A 21116-nucleotide genomic window follows, 5' to 3' on the forward strand; every position below is an offset into this window, starting at 1 on the left:
TAAGATTAAGGAACTTTAACATTAGCACAAGTGGAGTACGTCAGTCTATTCTAGGAAGTTGAACAAGCGGTCAGATCCTTCCTGCCGCTAGTTCACTTATGCCCCCAGACAGTGGCGTAGTTAGAAATGACTTGGCCCCACAGCAAAATTTTTTTAATGGGGACAACCTACCTACCACCCACAAATTTTCAAAAAGGCATTACTTTCAAGCCACCCACATAACTGTGGCTAGTAAAGATTGCTCTCTCACACCAGTCCCGGCAGCTGTTCCATCCATTTTATACACTGTCTATACTGTCACTGTATATAATTTTATTGTGTAATACTGTTGAGGGGGCCCTGAAAAAATCTTTTAGACCTCCTCCTCCTGGATCTGCCCCTTCTGGGTCAGGGCCCCCAAGCATGCCCTGTAAATACGCCACAGCGACAAGAATGACGATACGTCAACATTTACTATAATAATGGCGGCCAGGGGTGTAACTATCCGGGAAGCAGGAGAAGCGTCTGCTTTGCGGCCCTGACCCAGAAGAGGCCCATCCCACAAAGGAGGACTAAAAGATTTCGTCATGGCCCCCTCGGTAGTATTACACAATGAAATTATGTAACACAGTGACAGTATAGACAGTTAACAAAACGGATGGAACAGCTGCCGGGCCTGCAGCTACACCACTGGTGTCGAGGGAAACGTTCCAGCAGCAGCAAGTCAGCACACGGCCAGAGGCAGTCTAACTAAAAGCTCTGCATGTTGTAGTTTAATTACACGGAACCGCTCGCCGTGCGCTGCCTTGATGCCGCAGTAACTGACCACCAACATGTCATCATTATCTCAAATACCAAACCAAAAATTATTATTATTTGCGAGTCAAATACTACAATTTAACTTAACGTAACCGTATAAAATCTAATTGTGGTGAAATTGTATGTGTGTGGGGTATAAGCTATTAGATATTGTCCATCTGAGGAGAGATGTACCTGTCTAGTGACGGCATAGTTTGGGGTGTAAAGCTGGTCCGCCTCCACGTGGTGCACCCTGGGTAACGCTAAATGAACCAGCAAATATACTGTATAATGTAAAAAATTACTTCTCCTGACCAACAGGACACTTATTTGAATATTTAGACTAGCCGTCCGCACACTGCGGCCCCCCTGCAAACTGCGGCCCTCCGGCTGTGGCAAAAATAAAACTCACATCATTCCATGACAACCTACAGCTATCATCCTATAGAAGGACATAATGGGACGGGAGTTGTAGTTTTAGAACAACTGGAGGACCGCTGTTTGAATAGACTGTGTGTGTGTGTTTGTGTGTTGGGGGAGGTCAGGGGGGGGGGGGGGTTTGAGGGGGGGTTTGGTGGTATGCAGTGTGGGTATATTGTCTGAGGCAGGAAATTAGATGTACAATGTGCATCTGATATATATATTTGTATGCATTGCTATCCATACATAATGACACGTCGGCCACATGTATGTATGAATAGCATATAAATATATAGCAGATGCCAGTGAGATACTGCTTTGATGGCAGACCATTAAAACCATTTATGAGATCAAAAATGCTTAACTATTTATTTTAGTAATATAGATAAAATCACATTATATATAGTATGAGTAGATGTTAATGATTATCTGAAAAATATATTACTTTGGAATGTCAACAATACTTGTTTCAAACTATCATTTATATGTAATCAAAGTATGTACTATCCGAATTTTAATGCCATGCGAAAATAGTTTAAACAAATACATCCGAAAAATTCAATTCAATAAACCTACATAGGAATATTACTAAGATATGCGAAACAAGCGTGTATGCGAACAAATGTTCAATTAGATTATACTTACTATGACGATCAGCTCCTCCTCAGCTTTAGTGAACTTGCTGGCCACCATCGTAAAAACTGAGCGCATAAAGTTTTCAACCGCACAAAACTGACGCAAGTTGAATTCTGGTTTAAAACGGCGCTTACTTCCGGTTTTGAACAAATCACGCGCATGCGCAAAATGATACGAAAATGTCAGTGCCGTTTCAGCTATTTGTATGTTAACGAATATTCGATAAAATTAATGATATATCAGGTTTTAGAATATTCGTATCACTCGAAATCTATGATATATTACAATATCTATAATATTCGTAAAAAACAAAGCGGATATAAGGCATTAGTAGTTTCGAAATCTTTCTATTGAAAATGAATAATATTGCCTAGGCTATATTGCAATAACATTGTGTTCTAGTCTGATTTTATATTGCAATATAGAGAATATTCAAAACATTTATTGTATAATTTGAACAGTGAACAGTACACCACTGAACACTAAAGACATTTAGAAATTTGCGAATTCGCATAATATGCGCATATTACGCGTATATAACTATGCGCATATTATGCGCATATTATTAGCTAACGTACGAATATTCGATTTCTGAGGATAGAATACGAATATTCTAACGAATATTCGCGAAATATCGCGAAAACGAATATGGCACCTCAAGCTCATCACTAGTTTAGAAATGCTGGCATTCAGGGCCAGGGATCGAGGGTGGCTAGGTGGGAATTTACGCTTTCTCTCAAATGTTTGTGAGATGGAGAGCTGAACGCTGCCGTGTGACATGGTTGAGATGCTTGGTGACGCAGGTGGTGGTGTTGGTGGTACATCCCATGTTTGCTGGGCGGCAGGTGCCAACGTTCCTCCAGAGGCAGAGGAAGAGGCCGAGGCGGCGGCAGCAGCAGCAGAAGAGGCCGAGGCGGCGGCAGCAGCAGAAGAGGCCGAGGCGGCAGCAGCAGAAGAGGTAGCAGGGGGAGCCTGAGTGACTTCCTTGTTTTTAAGGTGTTTACTCCACTGCAGTTCATGCTTTGCATGCAGGTGCCTGGTCATGCAGGTTGTGCTAAGGTTCAGAACGTTAATGCCTCGCTTCAGGCTCTGATGGCACAGCGTGCAAACCACTCGGGTCTTGTCGTCAGCACATTGTTTGAAGAAGTGCCATGCCAGGGAACTCCTTGAAGCTGCCTTTGGGGTGCTCGGTCCCAGATGGCGGCGGTCAGTAGCAGGCGGAGTCTCTTGGCAGCGGGTGTTCTGATTTTGCCCACTGCTCCCTCTTTTGCTACGCTGTTGGCTCGGTCTCACCACTGCCTCTTCCTCCGAACTCTGAAAGTCAGTAACACGACCTTCATTCCATGTGGGGTCTAGGACCTCATCGTCCCCTGCATCGTCTTCCACCCAGTCTTGATCCCTGACCTCCTGTTCAGTCTGCACACTGCTGAAAGACGCAGCATTTGGCACCTGTGTTTCGTCATCATCAGAGACGTGCTGAGGTGGTATTCCCATGTCCTCATCATCAGGAAACATAAGTGGTTGTGCGTTAGTGCATTCTATCTCTTCCACCCCTGGGGAAGGGCTAGGTAGATGCCCTTGGGAAACCCTGGCAGCAGAGTCTTCAAACAGCATAAGAGACTGCTGCATAACTTGAGGCTCAGACAGTTTCCCTGATATGCATGGGGGTGATGTGACAGACCGATGGGCTTGGTTTTCATGCGCCATCTGTGCGCTTTCTGCAGAAGACTGGGTGGGAGATAATGTGAACGTGCTGGATCCACTGTCGGCAACCCAATTGACTAATGCCTGTACCTGCTCAGGCCTTACCATCCTTAGAACGGCATTGGGCCCCACCAAATATCGCTGTAAATTCTGCTGGCTACTGGGACCTGAGGTAGTTGGTTCACTAGGACTTGTGGCTGTGGCAGAACGGCCACGTCCTCTCCCAGCACCAGAGGGTCCACTAACACCACCACGACCATGTCCACGTCCGCGTTAGCATCCCTTATTAGATGTTTTCCTCATTGTTCCCGTTCACCACAATTTTGAGAATGGCAAATTTGGGAATAGTTTTTCAACCCAGAAAAAAAAAAGTGCTTTTACGGTCACTAGAAATAACTTGACCAGCTAAAACAGTACAGATTTGGTTGAATAGAAATGTGAGGCCTGTTTTTTTTTGCGCTGTGTGACAGGTATAGGTTTAATCACAGAATCAGACTTCTATCTGCACGCTAGCGTGTGTCTTAGGTTTTTCTGAATGACACTATCAGTACCTTCAATGTAAGATATCCTTTTTGGGATAGATTTCAAGTAGGCCTCAAATACCAGAAACTAGTTATTTTGAGAATGGCAAATTTGGGAATAGTTTTTCAACCCAGAAAAAAAAATGTGCTTTTACGGTCACTAGAAATAACTTAACCAGCTAAAACAGTACAGATTTGCTTGAATAGAAATGTGAGGCCTGTTTTTTTTTGCGCTGTGTGACAGGTTAAGGTTTAATCACAGAATCAGACTTCTATCTGCACGGTAGCGTGTGTCTTAGGTTTTTCTGAATGACACTATCAGTACCTTCAATGTAAGATATACTTTTTGGGATAGATTTCAAGTAGGCCTCAAATACCAGAAACTAGTTATTTTGAGAATGGCAAATTTGGGAATAGTTTTTCAACCCAGAAAAAAAAAGTGCTTTTACGGTCACTAGAAATAACTTGACCAGCTAAAACAGTACAGATTTGGTTGAATAGAAATGTGAGGCCTGTTTTTTTTTGCGCTGTGTGACAGGTATAGGTTTAATCACAGAATCAGACTTCTATCTGCACGGTAGCGTGTGTCTTAGGTTTTTCTGAATGACACTATCAGTACCTTCAATGTAAGATATCCTTTTTGGGGTAGATTTCAAGTAGGCCTCAAATACCAGAAACTAGTTATTTTGAAAATGGCAAATTTGGGAATAGTTTTTCAACCCAGAAAAAAAAATGTGCTTTTACGGTCACTAGAAATAACTTGACCAGCTAAAACAGTACAGATTTGGTTGAATAGAAATGTGAGGCCTGTTTTTTTTTGCGCTGTGTGACAGGTATAGGTTTAATCACAGAATCAGACTTCTATCTGCACGGTAGCGTGTGTCTTAGGTTTTTCTGAATGGCACTATCAGCACCTTCAATGTAAGATATCCTTTTTGGGATAGATTTCAAGTAGGCCTCAAATACCAGAAACTAGTTATTTTGAGAATGGCAAATTTGGGAATAGTTTTTCAACCCAGAACAAAAAGTGTGCTTTTGCGGTCACTACAAATAACTTGACCAGCTAAAACTGTACAGATTTGGTTGAATAGAAATGTCAGGTCTATTTTTTAGGCGCTGGGTGACAGGCTCAACTTGCCCCTGATGTAATATATGGCCAAAAAATAACCAGACTGTTGATGGTTAAATGCACTTCGGTGACACAGGCTCAGCCTGCAGCTGATGTAGGATATAGCACAAAATAACCACACTATTGATGGTTAAATACACTTGGTGATAGCTTGTGCTGGCGCACCACAAGTCACAAAATGGCCGCCGATCACCCCAGAAAAAAAGTGATCTAAAAACGCTCTGGGCAGCCTCAAAAAAGTGAGCAAGTCAATATCAGCACTTCAATGATCCACAGCTGCAGATTGATCACTGAATGAAGTCTTTTGGTGGAGTTAATCTGCCTAATCTCGCCCTAACGTCGCAGCTGCAACCTCTCCCGACACTTCAATCAGCAGAGTTACATGCAGCGCAACGTGACCCAAGCTTATATAGAGGATGGGTCACATGCTGCACTGGCCAATCACAGCCATGCCAATAGTAGGCAAGGCTGTGATGGCCTCTTGGGGCAAGTAGTATGACGCTTGTTGATTGGCTGCTTTTCAAAAAGCGCCAAGAAAGCGCCGAACACCGAACCCGGACTTTTACGAAAATGTTCGGGTTCGGGTCCGTGTCACGGACACCCCAAAATTCGGTACGAACCCGAACTATACAGTTCGGGTTCGCTCATCCCTACAGTTGAACTTATTATTACTTATGATATACAAAAAACTTTCAATTGATGAACTGTACCAACTGTACACCAGCCCAGGGAGGCATCTGCTAATCGTGAGTACAAACAACTACTACCCATATCGTCCCACCGTGAGCCTCACGTGTTTCGCCTGTGGTTTGGTATGCTACAAAAGAATTGGCGTCACGAACAGCATACAAATCCTTTGCGCCTTATGCGAACTATATACGAACAGGATACAAAATCCTTTGTGCCATTGCCTTATGAGAATAAGCCCCACTTGTTTGCTTGAGAGACTGTCAATGTGCTTTAATACAGTGCAAACTTTAACCTCTTAAGGACACAGGGCGTACAGGTACGCCCTGATGTCCTTGTACTTAAGGACACAGGGCGTACCTGTACGCCCTGTGTAATTCCGATTTCCGATCACTGCTACGTGGTCAAAATGAACTACATTTTAATTTTTACTCCCCCCCTGCAGCCCTCTTTGTTATCTGCCGGCAAAGTTGTAGCAGCGAGTGATGGTTACAATGGCAACCGGACGCCTTCACAGGCTTTCTGCTGTCCATGGTGCTGATCAGACTTCTGCTAAAGGCAGAAGTCTGAACAGACTTTGTAAAGTGAAAATACAGTACACTATATAGTGCACTGTACTGTATTATACAGACATAAGACCCACTGGATCTTCAAGAACAAAGTGGGTCTGGGTCAAAAAAAAAAAAAGTGAAAAAAGTAAAAAAGTAAAAAAAATAACTTAAACATTTATCACTGATTAAAAATAAAAAATTTAAAATGCACTACACATATTAGGTATTGCCGCGTCCGTAATAACTTGCTCTATAAAAATATCACATGACCTAACCCCTCAGGTGAATTCCGTAAAAAAAAAAAAAAAAAACGGTGTAAAAAAAGCCTTTTTTTGTCAACTTACATCACAAAAAGTGTAATAGCGAGCGATCAAAAAGTCATACGCACCCCAAAATAGTGCCAATCAAACCATCATCTCATCCCGCAAAAATCATACCCTACCCAAGATAATCGCCCAAAAACTGAAAAAACTATGGCTCTCAGACTATGGGCACACTAAAACATGATTTTTTTTGTTTCAAAAATGAAATAATTGTGTAAAACTTACATAAATAATAAAAAAGTCGACATATTAGGTATCGCCGCGTCTGTAATAACCTACTCTATAAAAATATCACATGACCTAACCCTTCAGGTGAATTCCGTAAAAAAATTTAAACGGTGTAAAAAAAGCATTTTTTTTGTCACGTTACACCCCAAAAAGTGTAATAGCAAGCGATGAAAAAGTCATACGCACCTCAAAATAGGGCCAATCAAACCATCTTCTCATCCCGCAAAAATCATACCCTACCCAAGATAATCGCCAAAAAACTGAAAAAACTTTGGCTCTCAGACTATGGAGACACTAAAACATGATTTTTTTTGTTTCAAAAATGAAATAATTGTGTAAAACTTACATAAATAATAAAAAAAAGTCGACATATTAGGTATCGCCGCGTCCGTAATAACCTACTCTATAAAAATATCACATGACCTAACCCTTTAGGTGAATTCCGTAAAAAAATTTAAACGGTGTAAAAAAAGCATTTTTTTTTGTCACGTTACACCCCAAAAAGTGTAATAGCAAGCGATGAAAAAGTCATACGCACCTCAAAATAGTGCCAATCAAACCATCTTCTCATCCCGCAAAAATCATACCCTACCCAAGATAATCGCCCAAAAACTGAAAAAACTTTGGCTCTCAGACTATGGAGACACTAAAACATGATTTTTTTTGTTTCAAAAATGAAATAATTGTGTAAAACTTACATAAATAAAAAAAGTTGACATATTAGGTATCGCCGTGTTCGTAATAACCTGCTCTATAAATTAATAAATATTTTTGTAGGTTATACTATCTATTATAGAAGTAGAGAAATTGAAACTTGGAAATTTGCTAATTTTTCAAAATTTTTGGTGAATTACGGTAGGTATTTTTTTTATAAATAAAAATACATTTTTTGGACTCCATTTTACCAGTCAGATTTGCAAACAATGGCCTGGTCCTTAAGGTGAAAATGAGCCCGATCCTTAAGGGGTTAAATGTTTTTGCTGAGCTGCAGAACTGCTGTGCTCCTCCTCCTACACAGACCAGCAGAGCAATGTGTGACACCACATGCTGCTATTGCTGTGGAGCGGCAGCGGCTGAACTGTGATCATGAGGAACTAGGTAAGTATATTTTTTTTACTTCCTGTGAGGAGGCACATATCTGACTATTACTACTGTGAGCGGGCACATATCTGACTATTACTACTGTGAGCGGGCACATATCTGACTATTACTACTGTGAGCGGGCACATATCTGACTATTACTACTGTGAGCGGGCACATATCTGACTATTACTACTGTGAGGGGGCACAAATCTGACTATTACTACTGTGAGGCGGCACATATCTGGACATAACTGCTATGTACTAGCACAAAGGGGGAATAATTACTATATGGGGGCATTAAGGGGACTGGGTGTGTATAGTTATGCTTTGGGCAGATGTTAGAGTCATTGCATAGTATGAAAAGAATATATATACATATTTTAAACATATTCACAAGATATTTTTTATTTGCACATATATGTTTATATTTGTATGTGTGGTTGGGGGGGGGGGGGCAGGTACATCCTTTGCACAGGGGCCCTTTGCTGCCTGTGTCCGCCTTTGCTCTATACAGACCCCTAGTAGTAATAAGGCCCCCATAGTGTTCTTAGTAGAAATAAGGTGGATATATAAGTCACTCCTAAAGAGCCCCCAGTAGTAATAAGAACCCCTATAATGTCCCCTGGTCTTATACTGACCCCTACTGGTATAATGCTCGCCCTGAAGTTGCCCCAGTATTTATATCGCCTCCTACTGTTATAATGCCACTACAGTGCCCCCAGTATTTATACTGCCCCCTACTGTTATAATGCTCACCCTGAAGTGCCCTCAGTATTTATATCGCCCCTACTGTTATAATGCCCCCAGTATTTATAATGTCCCCTGCAGTTCCCCCTGAAGTTATATTCCTCCTTTTAGTGTCCTCAGAAACTATAATTCCTCAGCCTCACCACCATACAGTCCCATGTAAATAACACTATTTCCCTCTGCCGTAGAGTCCCATGTAAATAAGATCACACCATCTCTTCAGGCCCCTCCAATTTACATTCCCATGTAAATAAGATCCCTATCTATCTACAGCTCCCTCCAATATACAGTCCCGTGTAAATAACATCACCCCCTCCGCAACTGCCTTCAACATACAGTCCTATGTAAATAATACCCTTTAACCAGCCACCTCCAACAAGCAATCCCATGTAAGCATCACCGCCTCAACATTTATTTCCATGTAAAAAACATCACTCCCTCCCCCAGCCAGCTTCAACATGGAGTCCTATGTAAATAACAACGCCCCATCAACATTCAGTCCCATGTAAATAACATCACTCCCTCCCACAGCCGCTATCAACATTTAGTCCCATGTATATAACATCACTCCCTCCCTCAGCACCCTCCAACATACAGTCCCAGTTAAATAACCACAACTCCCAGCATTGCTCTGCCTCTCCCTTCACTTACCTCTCTTCATGTAGCAGACCTCACCACAGCTTCTTCCCCAGGACTTCTCTTCACTGCTGAGCGCGATCCTATCCTGCACTGGTCACATGATGGGGACATCATCACAGGTCCTCAACCTCTGCCTTTAGCACTGATCACGTGACTGTGATGTCATCACAGGTCCTTCAGCTCTTCCAGTACATTATTTTCAATTGTATTGCCGTCCTGAGGACTTACAGTTGTATCTATCTGGCAGGCAGGACATTCGTGGCCTGGGACAAAACATTAGGAGCCTAGGCCCCGAATGTTTTAACCTAGCAACGCCCCTGGATCAGACTGCTAAAAGTTGAGGTCCAATACTGGGACAAGTATAAAAAGTGAAAAAAACATAAAAAAAATGTGTTATATAAATTTAAAATAAAAGATTCAAGTAAAAAAAAAAAACCTTTCCCATCAGCAAGCCATTTTCAATGTAAAAAATGAAAAATAAATAAAAATAGACATATTAGGTATTGCCATGTGCATTACATCCAGCAGGTGAACGCTGTAAAAAAAAAATGGTACCAAAACAGAAATTGTTTGGTTACGTCCCCTCATAAAAAGCACAATATTAAGTGATCAAAAAGTCATATCTACCCCAAAATGATAAAACATCTCATCTCGCAAAAAGCAAACCTCCACACAAGGCGATCGTCATAAAAAAAATAAAATAAAGGTTCTCTGAAAATGTTGACACAAAAACATATTTTTTTTTTCAAAAATGCTTTTATTGTGTAAAACTGAAACAAATAAAACATTTTTACATGTTTGGTATCGCAGTATCCGTAACGACCTGCTCTATATAAATATTACATAGACTACCCTGTCAGGTGAACATTGTAAAAAACAAAAATTAAAACTGTGCCAGAACAGACATATTTTGGTAACCTTGCCTCACAAATAGCGTAATATCGAGTGATTAAAAATTAAAATAAAAATTGCTTCTAAAATTTTTAAGCCATCTAACATCTTTAAAAAAATTAAATGACGTTTACAAAATAATGCCAACATAAAGTAGACATATAGGAAATGTAGAGTAATAACTAATTCATGAGGTATCCCTATCTGCCTTAAAAGCAAATAAATCCAAGTTTTGTAAATTGTGATTTTTTTCCCCAAATTTTTGGAAAATTTAAATTTTTGTCTTATAAATAAAGGCTAAATATATTTGCATGAAGTACAATGTGTCACGAGAAAACAGTCTCAGAATGGTTTGGATAAGTAAAAGCGTTCCAGAATTATAACCACATAAAGAGACACATGTCAGATTTTCAAAAAAAATGCCCTGGGCAGGAAGGTGAAAACTGTCCCGGAGCTAAAGGGGTTAATATTGTTATGCAACTGTTTTTACATGTGGTGTGCCTGGTTTTCCAGCAGGTGCCATATGTTCTGGTAGATTCCTTTAGAAAGAACAGAACTAACCATTTCATTCTGTCCCCTTTGGGTAGAAGTGGGAGATGTTTTCAGGAAGTTAGTGGAATTGAGTGAGAGTCCAAAAAGACCAAACAAGGTGCAGTGAGGGAAACGTTTCCCCCTCCGGCTAAGAGGAGCTTTGGAAAAGCAGCTCATGGAGCAGCCCACTCCTGATATTTATAGGACTTTGTATCTTAGAGGGGGAAAATGGATCCAAGACATTCCACACTGTTTGAGACAGTAGCCAACACTTAAAGCTAAAGATAGCATTACAGAATAAACAGTCAAAGCCAAGTGCCAGAACCGTACATACTGCTGGAACCAAGAAAGAGAAATATCAAGCACCGTTCTGTTCCTGCAAGTCTATTTTAAGTAAAGAAACGTTAAATTTCACAAAGTCTGGAATTCATTTTGTTCCTTGCTCCAACTCAAACTCTGCAACAGAGACTGACCCCTAGGAAGCGACAGCCTGAAGGTAGGAGCACCCAGTGGCGTGCTCAGGGTGTTTTCTCTGGAACCCCCCCCAATACTTTAAAAAAATTGTACCCCATCACAGTAGTATTGCCCTCATTGTACAACCTTCACAGTACAGATGTGTGCCCCCTCACAGTAGTTATGCCCACATTGTGCCCTCTCACAGTAGTTATGCCCCTCTGTGCCCCTTTCCCCATTGTGTCCCCTTCAAAGTAATAATCCCCATTGTGCCCCCTTAATAGTAATAATGCCCACTGTTATAGTAATGCCCTCTGTGCCCCCTCTATAGTAGAAATCCCCATTGTGCCCCCTTCACAGTAATAATGCCCACTGTGCCCCCTTCATTGTAGTAATGCCCTCTGGATCTGTGCCCCCTCCATAGTAAAAATGCCCATTGATCCCCTTCACATTAGTAATGCCCTCTATGCCCCCTCCATAGTAGTAATACCCTCTGTTCCTTCAGCACCCAGCTGTTTGAAGAGAGGGCAGCGCTCAAATGAGAGCTGATTTCTCTATTCTGTAATTAACCTGCTCGCCGTAGCATTCGCAGTGATGAGCAGATAAACAGAGCAGAGAAGGCAGCGCTCATACAAAAATAAAAATCTGACAACCCCTTTAAAGACATACTTGGAAAACATTACATACAGCGCTACAGGGTAATACAGTGCCACATACCTCTTACATCCAGTGACTTCTCTTCTCAGATGTAGATATTCTCTTTCCTCTTCTTCTCCTGTTAGAACAGACCACCATGGAGACTTCTTTCAGCTGCGCCTCGTCTCTGCAGAGTTTAACAAACAGACATCTTAGGCTACTTTCACACTACCGTTCAGAGCGTGTCCGTCTGATGTCTGCCCAGACGGATCCGCTCATATAATGCAGACTTGGGATCCGTTCAGAACGGATCCGTCTGCATTATATTGTAGAAAAAATTTGATGTGAAAGTAGCTTCAGATGGATCCGTCCAGACTTTACATTGAAAGTCAATGGGGGACGGATCCGTTTGAAAATTGAGCCATATAGTGTCATCTTCAAACGGATCCGTCCCAATTGACTTACATTGTAAGTCTGGACGGATCCGCTTGCCTCCGCACAGCCAGGCGGACACCCGAACGCTGCAAGCAGCGTTCAGGTGTCCACTTGCTGAGCGGAGCGGAGGCTGAACACTGCCAGACTGATGCATTCTGAGCGGATCCGCGTCCACTCAGAATGCATTGGGGCAGAACGGATGCGTTCAGGGCCGCTTGTGAGCCCCTTCAAACGGAGCTCACAAGCGGAGCCCAGAACGCTAGTGTGAAAGTAGCCTTACTTTCCTACTTTTCCATCATCCTCCCACCTTCTCAACACCCCATCCTGCCACCCCAATACTGTGTTCACTGTGCTCCTCAATATTTTCCTGCAGAAACATGAAAATACTGGTACCACACACCCCCTTATATTGTGCGCTAGTACAAAAAAATCCCCCCTTCCTTTCAGATCAGACCCCCATATCAAACCCTAAATAAGATCCCCCCCATCTCAGACCAAACCCCCTTTAGACCTCTATGTCAGACACCATATAAGACCCCAGTTTTAAACCTCAGATCAGACCCCCATTAGACCTCCATTTAAGACCCCGACCGAATATCAGACCTCAAATAAGACCCCATATAAGACCCCCATATCAGACCTCCAGACCCACATATCAGACCTCAGACCAGACCCCTATATCAGACATCAGACTAGACCCCCATTAGACCTCCAGACCCCCATTAGACCTCCAAACCCCCATATCTGACCCCCAGTCAGACCTCCAGACCCCCAGTCAGACCTCCAGACCCCCAATCAGACCCCCATTTGACCTCCAGACCCCAGTCAGCCCTCCAGACCCCTAATCAGACCTCCAGACCCCTAATCAGACCTCAGACCAGACCCTCATATCAGACCTCAGACCAGACCCCCATATAAGACCTCAGACCAGACCCTCATTAGACCTCCAGACCCCCATTAGACCTCCAGACCCCCATATCTGACCCCCATAAGACCTTCAGACCCCCCAGTCAGAGTCAGACCTCGAGACCCCCAATCAGACCCCCATTAGACCTCCAGACCCCTTAGTCAGACCTCCAGACCCCCCAACCAAACCCTCATTAGACCTCCAGTCCCCCAATCAGACCTCCAGATGTAACACCCCAGAGTTGTGTTACTACATGCCTCTACCCTGCTACTGTCTTCTAAGAGCCTGTACATTGTCATCTGATGTAATTTATATTATGTCTCCACAAATGTGCATGTAAAACCATGTTAAATGTAATTGTTTTTTGTAATTTTCCAGGTTTACCAGCAGGTGGCAGCCACTCTATTGGCAAGGAACTAGTCTCAGTTTAGTTAGTGTATCTAGGCTGGAATGGATTATTACAGCTTAGCTTCCCATCTGTGGAGGTGTGGACTGTTCCCACATCCTGCAGCAAGGGTGGAGAAGGAAGTTAGAGTCAGTGTAGTCTCCCCCCTGCTAGGGGAAGGCTGTGTGATAGTGTGTAGGAGATCCCCTGAATAGGGAAGACAGCAAGGATCTTGTCTCGGCTGAGACTTTATCACATTCCCAGACTCAGCCCCTTCAGCCTCAGCTGGATGAGAAGAAGGCAGAAAACTGCAGACAATCTCCAGAAAGAAAGAATCCCCTGAGAATCTATCTGAGAGATAAGTCCAGAGACCTAGGAGAAGCCATTCCTCCTCAGCTAGTCTGTCCCCTCACAAAGCGACTTATCCTGCAAGCTCACACTTAAAGTGCAGAAGATTTATTCCTGCCAATGATTGCCAAAACCTGCTGGGAACAGAGACCAAAGCTGTATACTGCTTGGATACAAGTTATCTTCAGTAAAGAAACGTTTGAACTTCACCTAAAGGTCTGGACATCATTTCTGCTGCAAAATACCAATGCAAGTGAGCCAGCAGTCCAGCCGTACCCAGGTAGGAGACACCGTTAACACAATTATCACCACCCTATAGAGACATTATAGGCCATTACACCACTCTGGCATTCCTAACCTGGGACGTGTGTTATAACACCTTGGAAGGGCCCTGGGGTAGTACCCTGCGCACGCTGCAATTGGCGTCACAAACAAACTACAGACTATTATCCACCCGTATCCTGGTCCACTGCATAAGTGGCGTCAGCGTTACCCCATATCCTGCTCATTGCACAGACCCCCCCATTAGACCACTCCAGACGCCCCAGTCAGACCTCCTGAAGCCCCCCCCAAAGTCAGACCTCCAGTCCGCCCCAGTCAGACCTTCAGACCCCCAATTAGACCTCTCCATACCCCCCATTAGACCTCCATATCAGACCCAGATCAGACTGTAAAATAAAAAAGTCTCCTGTCGTCACTCTCCCTGTCCTGGCTGTCTTCTCTTCTCAGGCCCCGCGCTTCAGTCACCTGACCTCCTGCAGCGTCAGGTCAGAGTGCGCTCTGTACGTCCTGACGCTGCAGGCAGCCAGGACACAGCAGCACGGGCCCTGAGAAGAGCGAGCAGGAGGAAAGGTAAGTACTGTTCAGTGCTCACAGCACCCATTATGGAAGCGCTCACTAGTATTCCCTTTATATGATGCATTGCATTTTATAAAGGGAAAAGCAATGAGCGCTTCCATCTGTATTGATGGAAGCGCTCATTGCTTTTGTTCTGGCACCCCCCTGAGAGCCGGCAGTTTTAACCCCTTAAGGACTCAGCCCTATTTCACCTTAAGGACTTGGCCATTTTTTGCAAATCTGACCAGTGTTACTTTAAGTGCTGATAACTTTAAAACGCTTTGACTTATCCAGGCCATTCTGAGATAGTTTTTTCGTCACAAATTGTACTTCATGACACTGGTAAAATGAAGTAAAAAAATTCATTTTTATTTATAAAAAAATACCAAATTTACCAAAAATTTGTAAAAGATTGCAAATTTCCAAGTTTCAATTTCTCTACTTTTATAATACATAGTAATACCTCCAAAAATAGTTATTACTTTACATTCCCCATATGTCTACTTCATGTTTGGATCATTTTGGGAATGATATTTTATTTTTTGGGGATGTTACAAGGCTTAGAAGTTTAGAAGCAAACTTTTCAAAAACCCAGTTTTTAGGGACCAGTTCAGGTCTGAAGTCACTTTGCGAGGCTTACATAATAGAAACCACCCAAAAATGACCCCATTATAGAAACTACACCCCTCAAGGTATTCAAAATTGATTTTTACAAACGTCGTTAACCCTTTAGGTGTTCCACAAGAATTAATGGAAAATAGAGATACAATTTCAAAATTTCACTTTTTTGCCAGATTTTCCATTTTAATAATTTTTTTCCAGTTACAAAGCAAGGGTTAACAGCCAAACCGAACTCAATATTTATGGCCCTGATTCTGTAGTTTACAGAAACACCCCATATGTGGTCGTAAACCGCTGTACGGGCACACGGCAGGGCGCAGAAGGAAAGGAATGCCATACGTTTTTTGGAAAGCAGGTTTTGCTGGACTGGTTTTTTGACACCATGTGCCATTTGAAGCCCCCCTGATGCACCCCTAGAGAAGAAACTCCATAAAAGTGACCCCATCTAAGAAACTACACCCCTCAAGGTATTCAAAACTGATTTTACAAACGTCGTTAACCCTTTAGGTGTTCCACAAGAATTAATGGAAAATAGAGATACAATTTCAAAATTTCACTTATTTGGCAGATATTCTATTTTAATATTTTTTTTCCAGTTACAAAGCAAGGGTTAACAGCCAAAACGAACTCCATATTTATGGCCCTGATTCTGTAGTTTACAGAAAAACCCCATATGTGGTCGTAAACCGCTGTACGGGCCCACTCCAGGGAGCAGAAAGAAAGGAATGCCATACGGTTTTTGGAAGGCACCATGTCCCATTTGAAGCCCCCCTGATGCACCCCTAGAGTAGAAACTCCAAAAAAGTGACCCCATTTTAGAAACTACGGGATAGGCTGGCAGTTTTGTTGGTACTAGTTTAGGGTACATATGATTTTTGGTTGCTCTATATTACACTTTTTGTGAGGCAAGGTAACAAGAAATAGCTGTTTTGGCACCGTTTTTATTTTTTGTTATTTACAACATTCATCTGACAGATTAGATCATGTGATATTTTTATAGACCAGGTTGTCACGGATGCGGCGATACCTAATATGTATACTTTTTTTTATTTATGTAAGTTTTACACAATATTATCATTTTTGAAACAAAAAAAATTATGTTTTAGTGTCTCCATATTCTGAGCCATATTTTTTTTATTTTTTTGGCGATTGTCTCAGGTAGGGGCTCATTTATTGCGGGATGAGGTGACGGTTAGATTTGTACTATTTTGGTGGGCAAACACCTTTTTGATCGCTTGCTGTTGTACTTTTTGTGATGTAAGGTGACCAAAAAATTGTTTATTTAGCACAGTTTTTATGTTTTATTTTTTACGGTATTCATCTGAGGGGTTAGGTCATGTGATATGTTTATAGAGCCAGTCAATACGGACGCGGCGATACCTAATATGTATATTTTATTTTTCCCTATTTTTTACCAATTTTTTTTAACTTTATTTGGGAAAAATGACGCTTTTGTTTATTTTTACTTGAAACTTTAAATTTTTTGGGGGAAAAACGTTATTTTTTCGATTTTTTTTTTTCTTAATTTTTTGTCCCACTTTGGGACTTCAACTTTTGGGGGTCTAATCCCTTTTACAATGCAGTCAAATACTTCTGTATTGGAATGCATTGGTTGTATGAGTAATACTGTGTGTATTACTTATACAGCTTCCGGCCTGTGAGATCCAGGGGGCTGAATCTCACAGACTCGTCACCGGAAGGCAGCGCAATGCCTTCCTTAGACATCGCGCTGCCTTCCATGCCATCGGGTCCCCCCCACAGCTGCATGGGGACCCGATGGCACCGCCGCCCGCCGGATAAGGTAAAACCCGCAAACCGCCACGATCGCCGACCCCCCCCGGCGTTGTGACAGGGTGCCCGCTGAATGATTTCAGCGGACATCCTGTTGTGATTAACCCCCGCTGCGCCGCAATCGCAATTTCCTAATGTCCTAAGTCCTTAAGGGGTTAAACCTCAGATCAGACCCTCATTAGACCTCCATGTAAGACCCCGACCCAATATCAGACCTCAGATAAGACCCCCATATAAGACCCCCATTAGACCTCCAGACCCCAATATCAGACCTCAGACTAGATCCCCATTAGACCTCCAGACCCCCATACATCTGTATTGATGGAAGTGCTCATTGCTTCTGTTCTGGCACCCCCCTGAGAGCGGCACCCGAGGCCGCCCCTCCCGCCCCCCCTGGGCACGCCACTGGGAGCACCGTGACACAAACATTAGGCCACAATATACCACTCAGATCATACACACACGGACTACTCACCTGGGGAGGGACAGCACGCTGTCTACACACCACAGATAAACCACTCCCTGAATTCTTGCAGATTTCATCTTTTGGGTTTTCTGAGGGGGTGAAATCCACGGAAACATCTGCATGTGAGATGAGAAGAATTTATGGCAGATTTGTCTGTGGGGTAAATTCCACCATGTGTTACTCCACCCCGAGGTCTCCTCCTCACACACATTTTTTCCCACAAAAAATATGCCAGAATTTTTTATTTTTTTTGCATATTGTAATTGCTTTTTATGTCAAAGAAACTGTGAAAAATGAAAGGTGGAATCTGATTGGTTGCTGTGGACAACTAAGCCAGTTTCCCTTTACAATCTCCCCCGGTTGTGTTTTATAAAATGCAAGAGGAATTTTAAAAATCCAAACTAAGAAAAAAACACCAGGAGCAAAAACACTCTCTTTATTGCCCTGAGTTCCATATTTTGCATAGACTTTCCGCTGAGTTCTGGAGCTGGTGGTTTTCAATTCACAGCAGAACTTTAAAACCAATGTTTGAATTAACATTGAAATCAATAAAAAAAGCGTCTTTGGTTCTGAATTCCAGTGAAAAATCTGTAACAAATGTTTGTTGTGTCAACATTCCCCTAATCTACAAGAGCCACCAGCTGATTGTGTCTGCACTCCAGTCCAGGAGTTGTCAGCCAGGCCGGGTTGTCAGGCTCTCCTGTAGGGCCCCAGGTGTGCTGGATCAGCAGCCATTCCTCCCTATATAAAGGTGATGATGGAGTCTGGGGCCCCTCAGTGCAGATTGGCCCTTGTGCTGGAGCTTCACATCCCAGGATGGCGCTATCAGATGCTGAGAAGGCGGCTTTGGAGCCCTTGTTTGTGAAGATTGACGCTGACGCTGAGAAGATTGGATGTGAAGCCATGGAGAGGTGAGCGGCAGAGCCAGATAGTCACTGCTACAAGGGGCTGGGAAGGAGGAGCTGATACATTGTTACACCTGGTGCTCCGCCCCCTGCACTACATGCAACAATGTGTCAGATTTGTTTGGAATCTTCCAAACTACAGTCCAGAAACAGAGCTGAGCATGAATGTTTGTGTCAGTGGGGGAGGGGAATATGTGCTGCTAGGAATAATACTACTTGCCCATAGAAGTGTAAGAGAATTTCTCATGAGCAATTCATATTTTTTGAGGGTGGTAAAACCGCTATACTCTGCATATATCACACCCCGTATGTCTAGTGACTCTCTGTAATTAAAGTGTTAATTACAGGGGGTTGCATAGGATTTACAAAATTGGCTGCTTTCTGTCCCAGTGCTGCACCTGTCCTCAGACTGATATCAGTTCAGCCTTATTCACTTCAATGGAACTGAAGCACAATACAATCAGACCGGTGAGGTGCTGCTATCACATGAAGGTAGCGATGTCTTCCTAAAGCCTCATTCACACGTTCGTGAGAAGGTGGTCAGTGACGCATCCGTGAAGGATTCATGTTGGGTCCATGTTTCTGTTTTTTTGCCATCCATGTTTCACTGACCCTGCACAGCTGAAAAATAATTTTCATAGTATCTCTTCCTAATGATTCGTGGCATCCATGGATTTCATGGACCCTTGGACTATAATTGGGGTGATGATCCGTGAACATGGACAAAATAGAGCATGCATCAACACAGAACATGGTAAAACACTGAGTGAATAACGTGCTCTGTGTCCGTGCCCTATTTCCCCCCCCCAGTTTCTGTCCATCTAGGATTTCCTTGGTACATGGTGTAAGGACACTGTTCTCCTCTAACACTGGATGCTCCCCTTTCCTCAGTCTCTTCCAGCACCATCCAGACACCAAGTCCCACTTCACTCACATGGACGTGACCCTCGGCAGTCAGGATCTGAAGACTCATGGAGGGAAGATCATCCACGCCATTAATGATGCCCTCAGCCACTATGGAAATCTGCAGGAGAACTTGGCCACACTGCGGGAGATGCACACCAACAAGCTGAAGCTCAGTGTGGACACCATCAAGGTGAGGAGCAGATCTGTCCAGTAGTGGTTAGAAAGTCTGCTAAAAATGGCGCCACTCTTGTCCATGGCTGTATCTGGTACTGCAGTTCCTCCACAATCACTGTCAATGGTGTTGCGCTACAGAACCCATGGACGAGTGGTGCCATTTCTGGACAAAATTACATCTAGGTAATATCAATACCAAATCTTTAATCTCCATATTTGATCTGCAATTATACGGCTGTGTGCATGAGCCCTTATAAGAGTTGGGTGCACTGACTCCCATCCTCCACCCCCAGCTGCTGTGTGGTTGTCTCCTGGAGGTCATCGTCAAGCATTTCCCAGATGTGGACAAGTCGGCCTGTGACAAGTTCCTCAATGAGGTTGCCGTTGCCCTGATCTCCAGCTGACGGAGGATTCTTCTCAGATCTATGTCCATGTGTCTCCAGTAACCAGCGTCTGACCTCCATGATACTGATGACTGCTCCATGACCCGGGATCTCTTCTCCTGATGGCTAATAAATATTATACTTGTATTTCCCGTCTCCTGGTATTTTTAGTCTGAGCTTCTGTAACTGTGAATTTGGTTAATAATGGCGTCTACATCACAGAATCCAATAGACCAGGGATGCTTAACCTGCGGCCTTCCAGCTGTTGCAGAACTACAACTCCCACAATGCCCTTCTGTAGGCTGTTTGGACATTCTGGGAGTTGTACTTTTGCAACAGCTGGAGGGTTACAGGTTGAGCATGCCTGCAATAGACTATGGAGCCGGGGAGGAAGGAATGAGGTCACAGGGTGTAAGAGGCGTAGAAGACCTAAATGGGGTTGTCTGGTCCTGTATATCATTAATTCCTCATTCTTAATCTTCATCTATCATCTGGCCAGTATCAGATCTTTTTGGGTTTCCCTGTCTAATTCTTTACGGTGCAGCACCATGGGTTGTGTCTGAATGTGACTTAGAACCTACAGGAGGTTGGGGTCTCCAATCCAGTTCAAAGGCTTTCTGGATGTCCTGTGGGGGCGCTTCATAAAACTGATTTGTAGGCCCGATTTGCAGTACAAATTCTTTAATGTTCTGATGTATTAAAGCCCACATAGTTTTGTATGGCTATGTCAGGGTTAAGAGTCCTGACTCTGCACCATAGGAGGTTGTGAGTTAGATGTAGGCCTGCCCCTAGTCTTAGTGTCTCTATTGTTAGCTGAGGAAGTACATGTGCTCACATCTGAAGCCAAGTCCTCAGTGTCAGATTGGCCCACCAGAGGATCCTCCTGTGTGCCCAGGCTCTGATGCAATAATGGGCCTCAAAGGTCCAGGATTAAAAAGCCCATTTGGAGACAACTCTTCCCACTAGGGTCTATATATATATTTAGGTTTTTAATGAAATACA

General features: G+C 43.2%; 1 protein-coding gene across 1 annotated transcript; it reads left to right on the forward strand.

The window, feature by feature from the left end:
- Positions 1-18441: 18441 nt before the first annotated feature.
- On the forward strand, positions 18442-20166 carry LOC120997555 (hemoglobin heart muscle subunit alpha-type-like). The gene is made up of 3 exons (XM_040427646.1): positions 18442-18657; positions 19543-19747; positions 20025-20166. The coding sequence occupies exons 1-3, from the start codon at positions 18563-18565 to the stop codon at positions 20133-20135; spliced, it is 411 nt and encodes a 136-aa protein (XP_040283580.1). The 5' UTR covers positions 18442-18562; the 3' UTR covers positions 20136-20166.
- The last annotated feature ends 950 nt before the right edge of the window (positions 20167-21116 follow it).

The sequence above is a fragment of the Bufo bufo genome, chromosome 4 (genome assembly GCF_905171765.1).
Source record: "Bufo bufo chromosome 4, aBufBuf1.1, whole genome shotgun sequence".
Lineage (NCBI taxonomy): Eukaryota > Metazoa > Chordata > Amphibia > Anura > Bufonidae > Bufo > Bufo bufo.

What these genes read in the sequence shown, in the direction of transcription:
- LOC120997555 (XM_040427646.1), top strand. Translation starts at nt 18,563, where the DNA reads ATGGCGCTATCAGATGCTGAGAAGGCGGCTTTGGAGCCCTTGTTTGTG. An exon ending in GGATGTGAAGCCATGGAGAG is followed by an intron (nt 18,658 to 19,542) that starts GTGAGCGGCAGA and finishes CCCTTTCCTCAG; the next exon opens with TCTCTTCCAGCACCATCCAG. An exon ending in TCAGTGTGGACACCATCAAG is followed by an intron (nt 19,748 to 20,024) that starts GTGAGGAGCAGA and finishes CTCCACCCCCAG; the next exon opens with CTGCTGTGTGGTTGTCTCCT.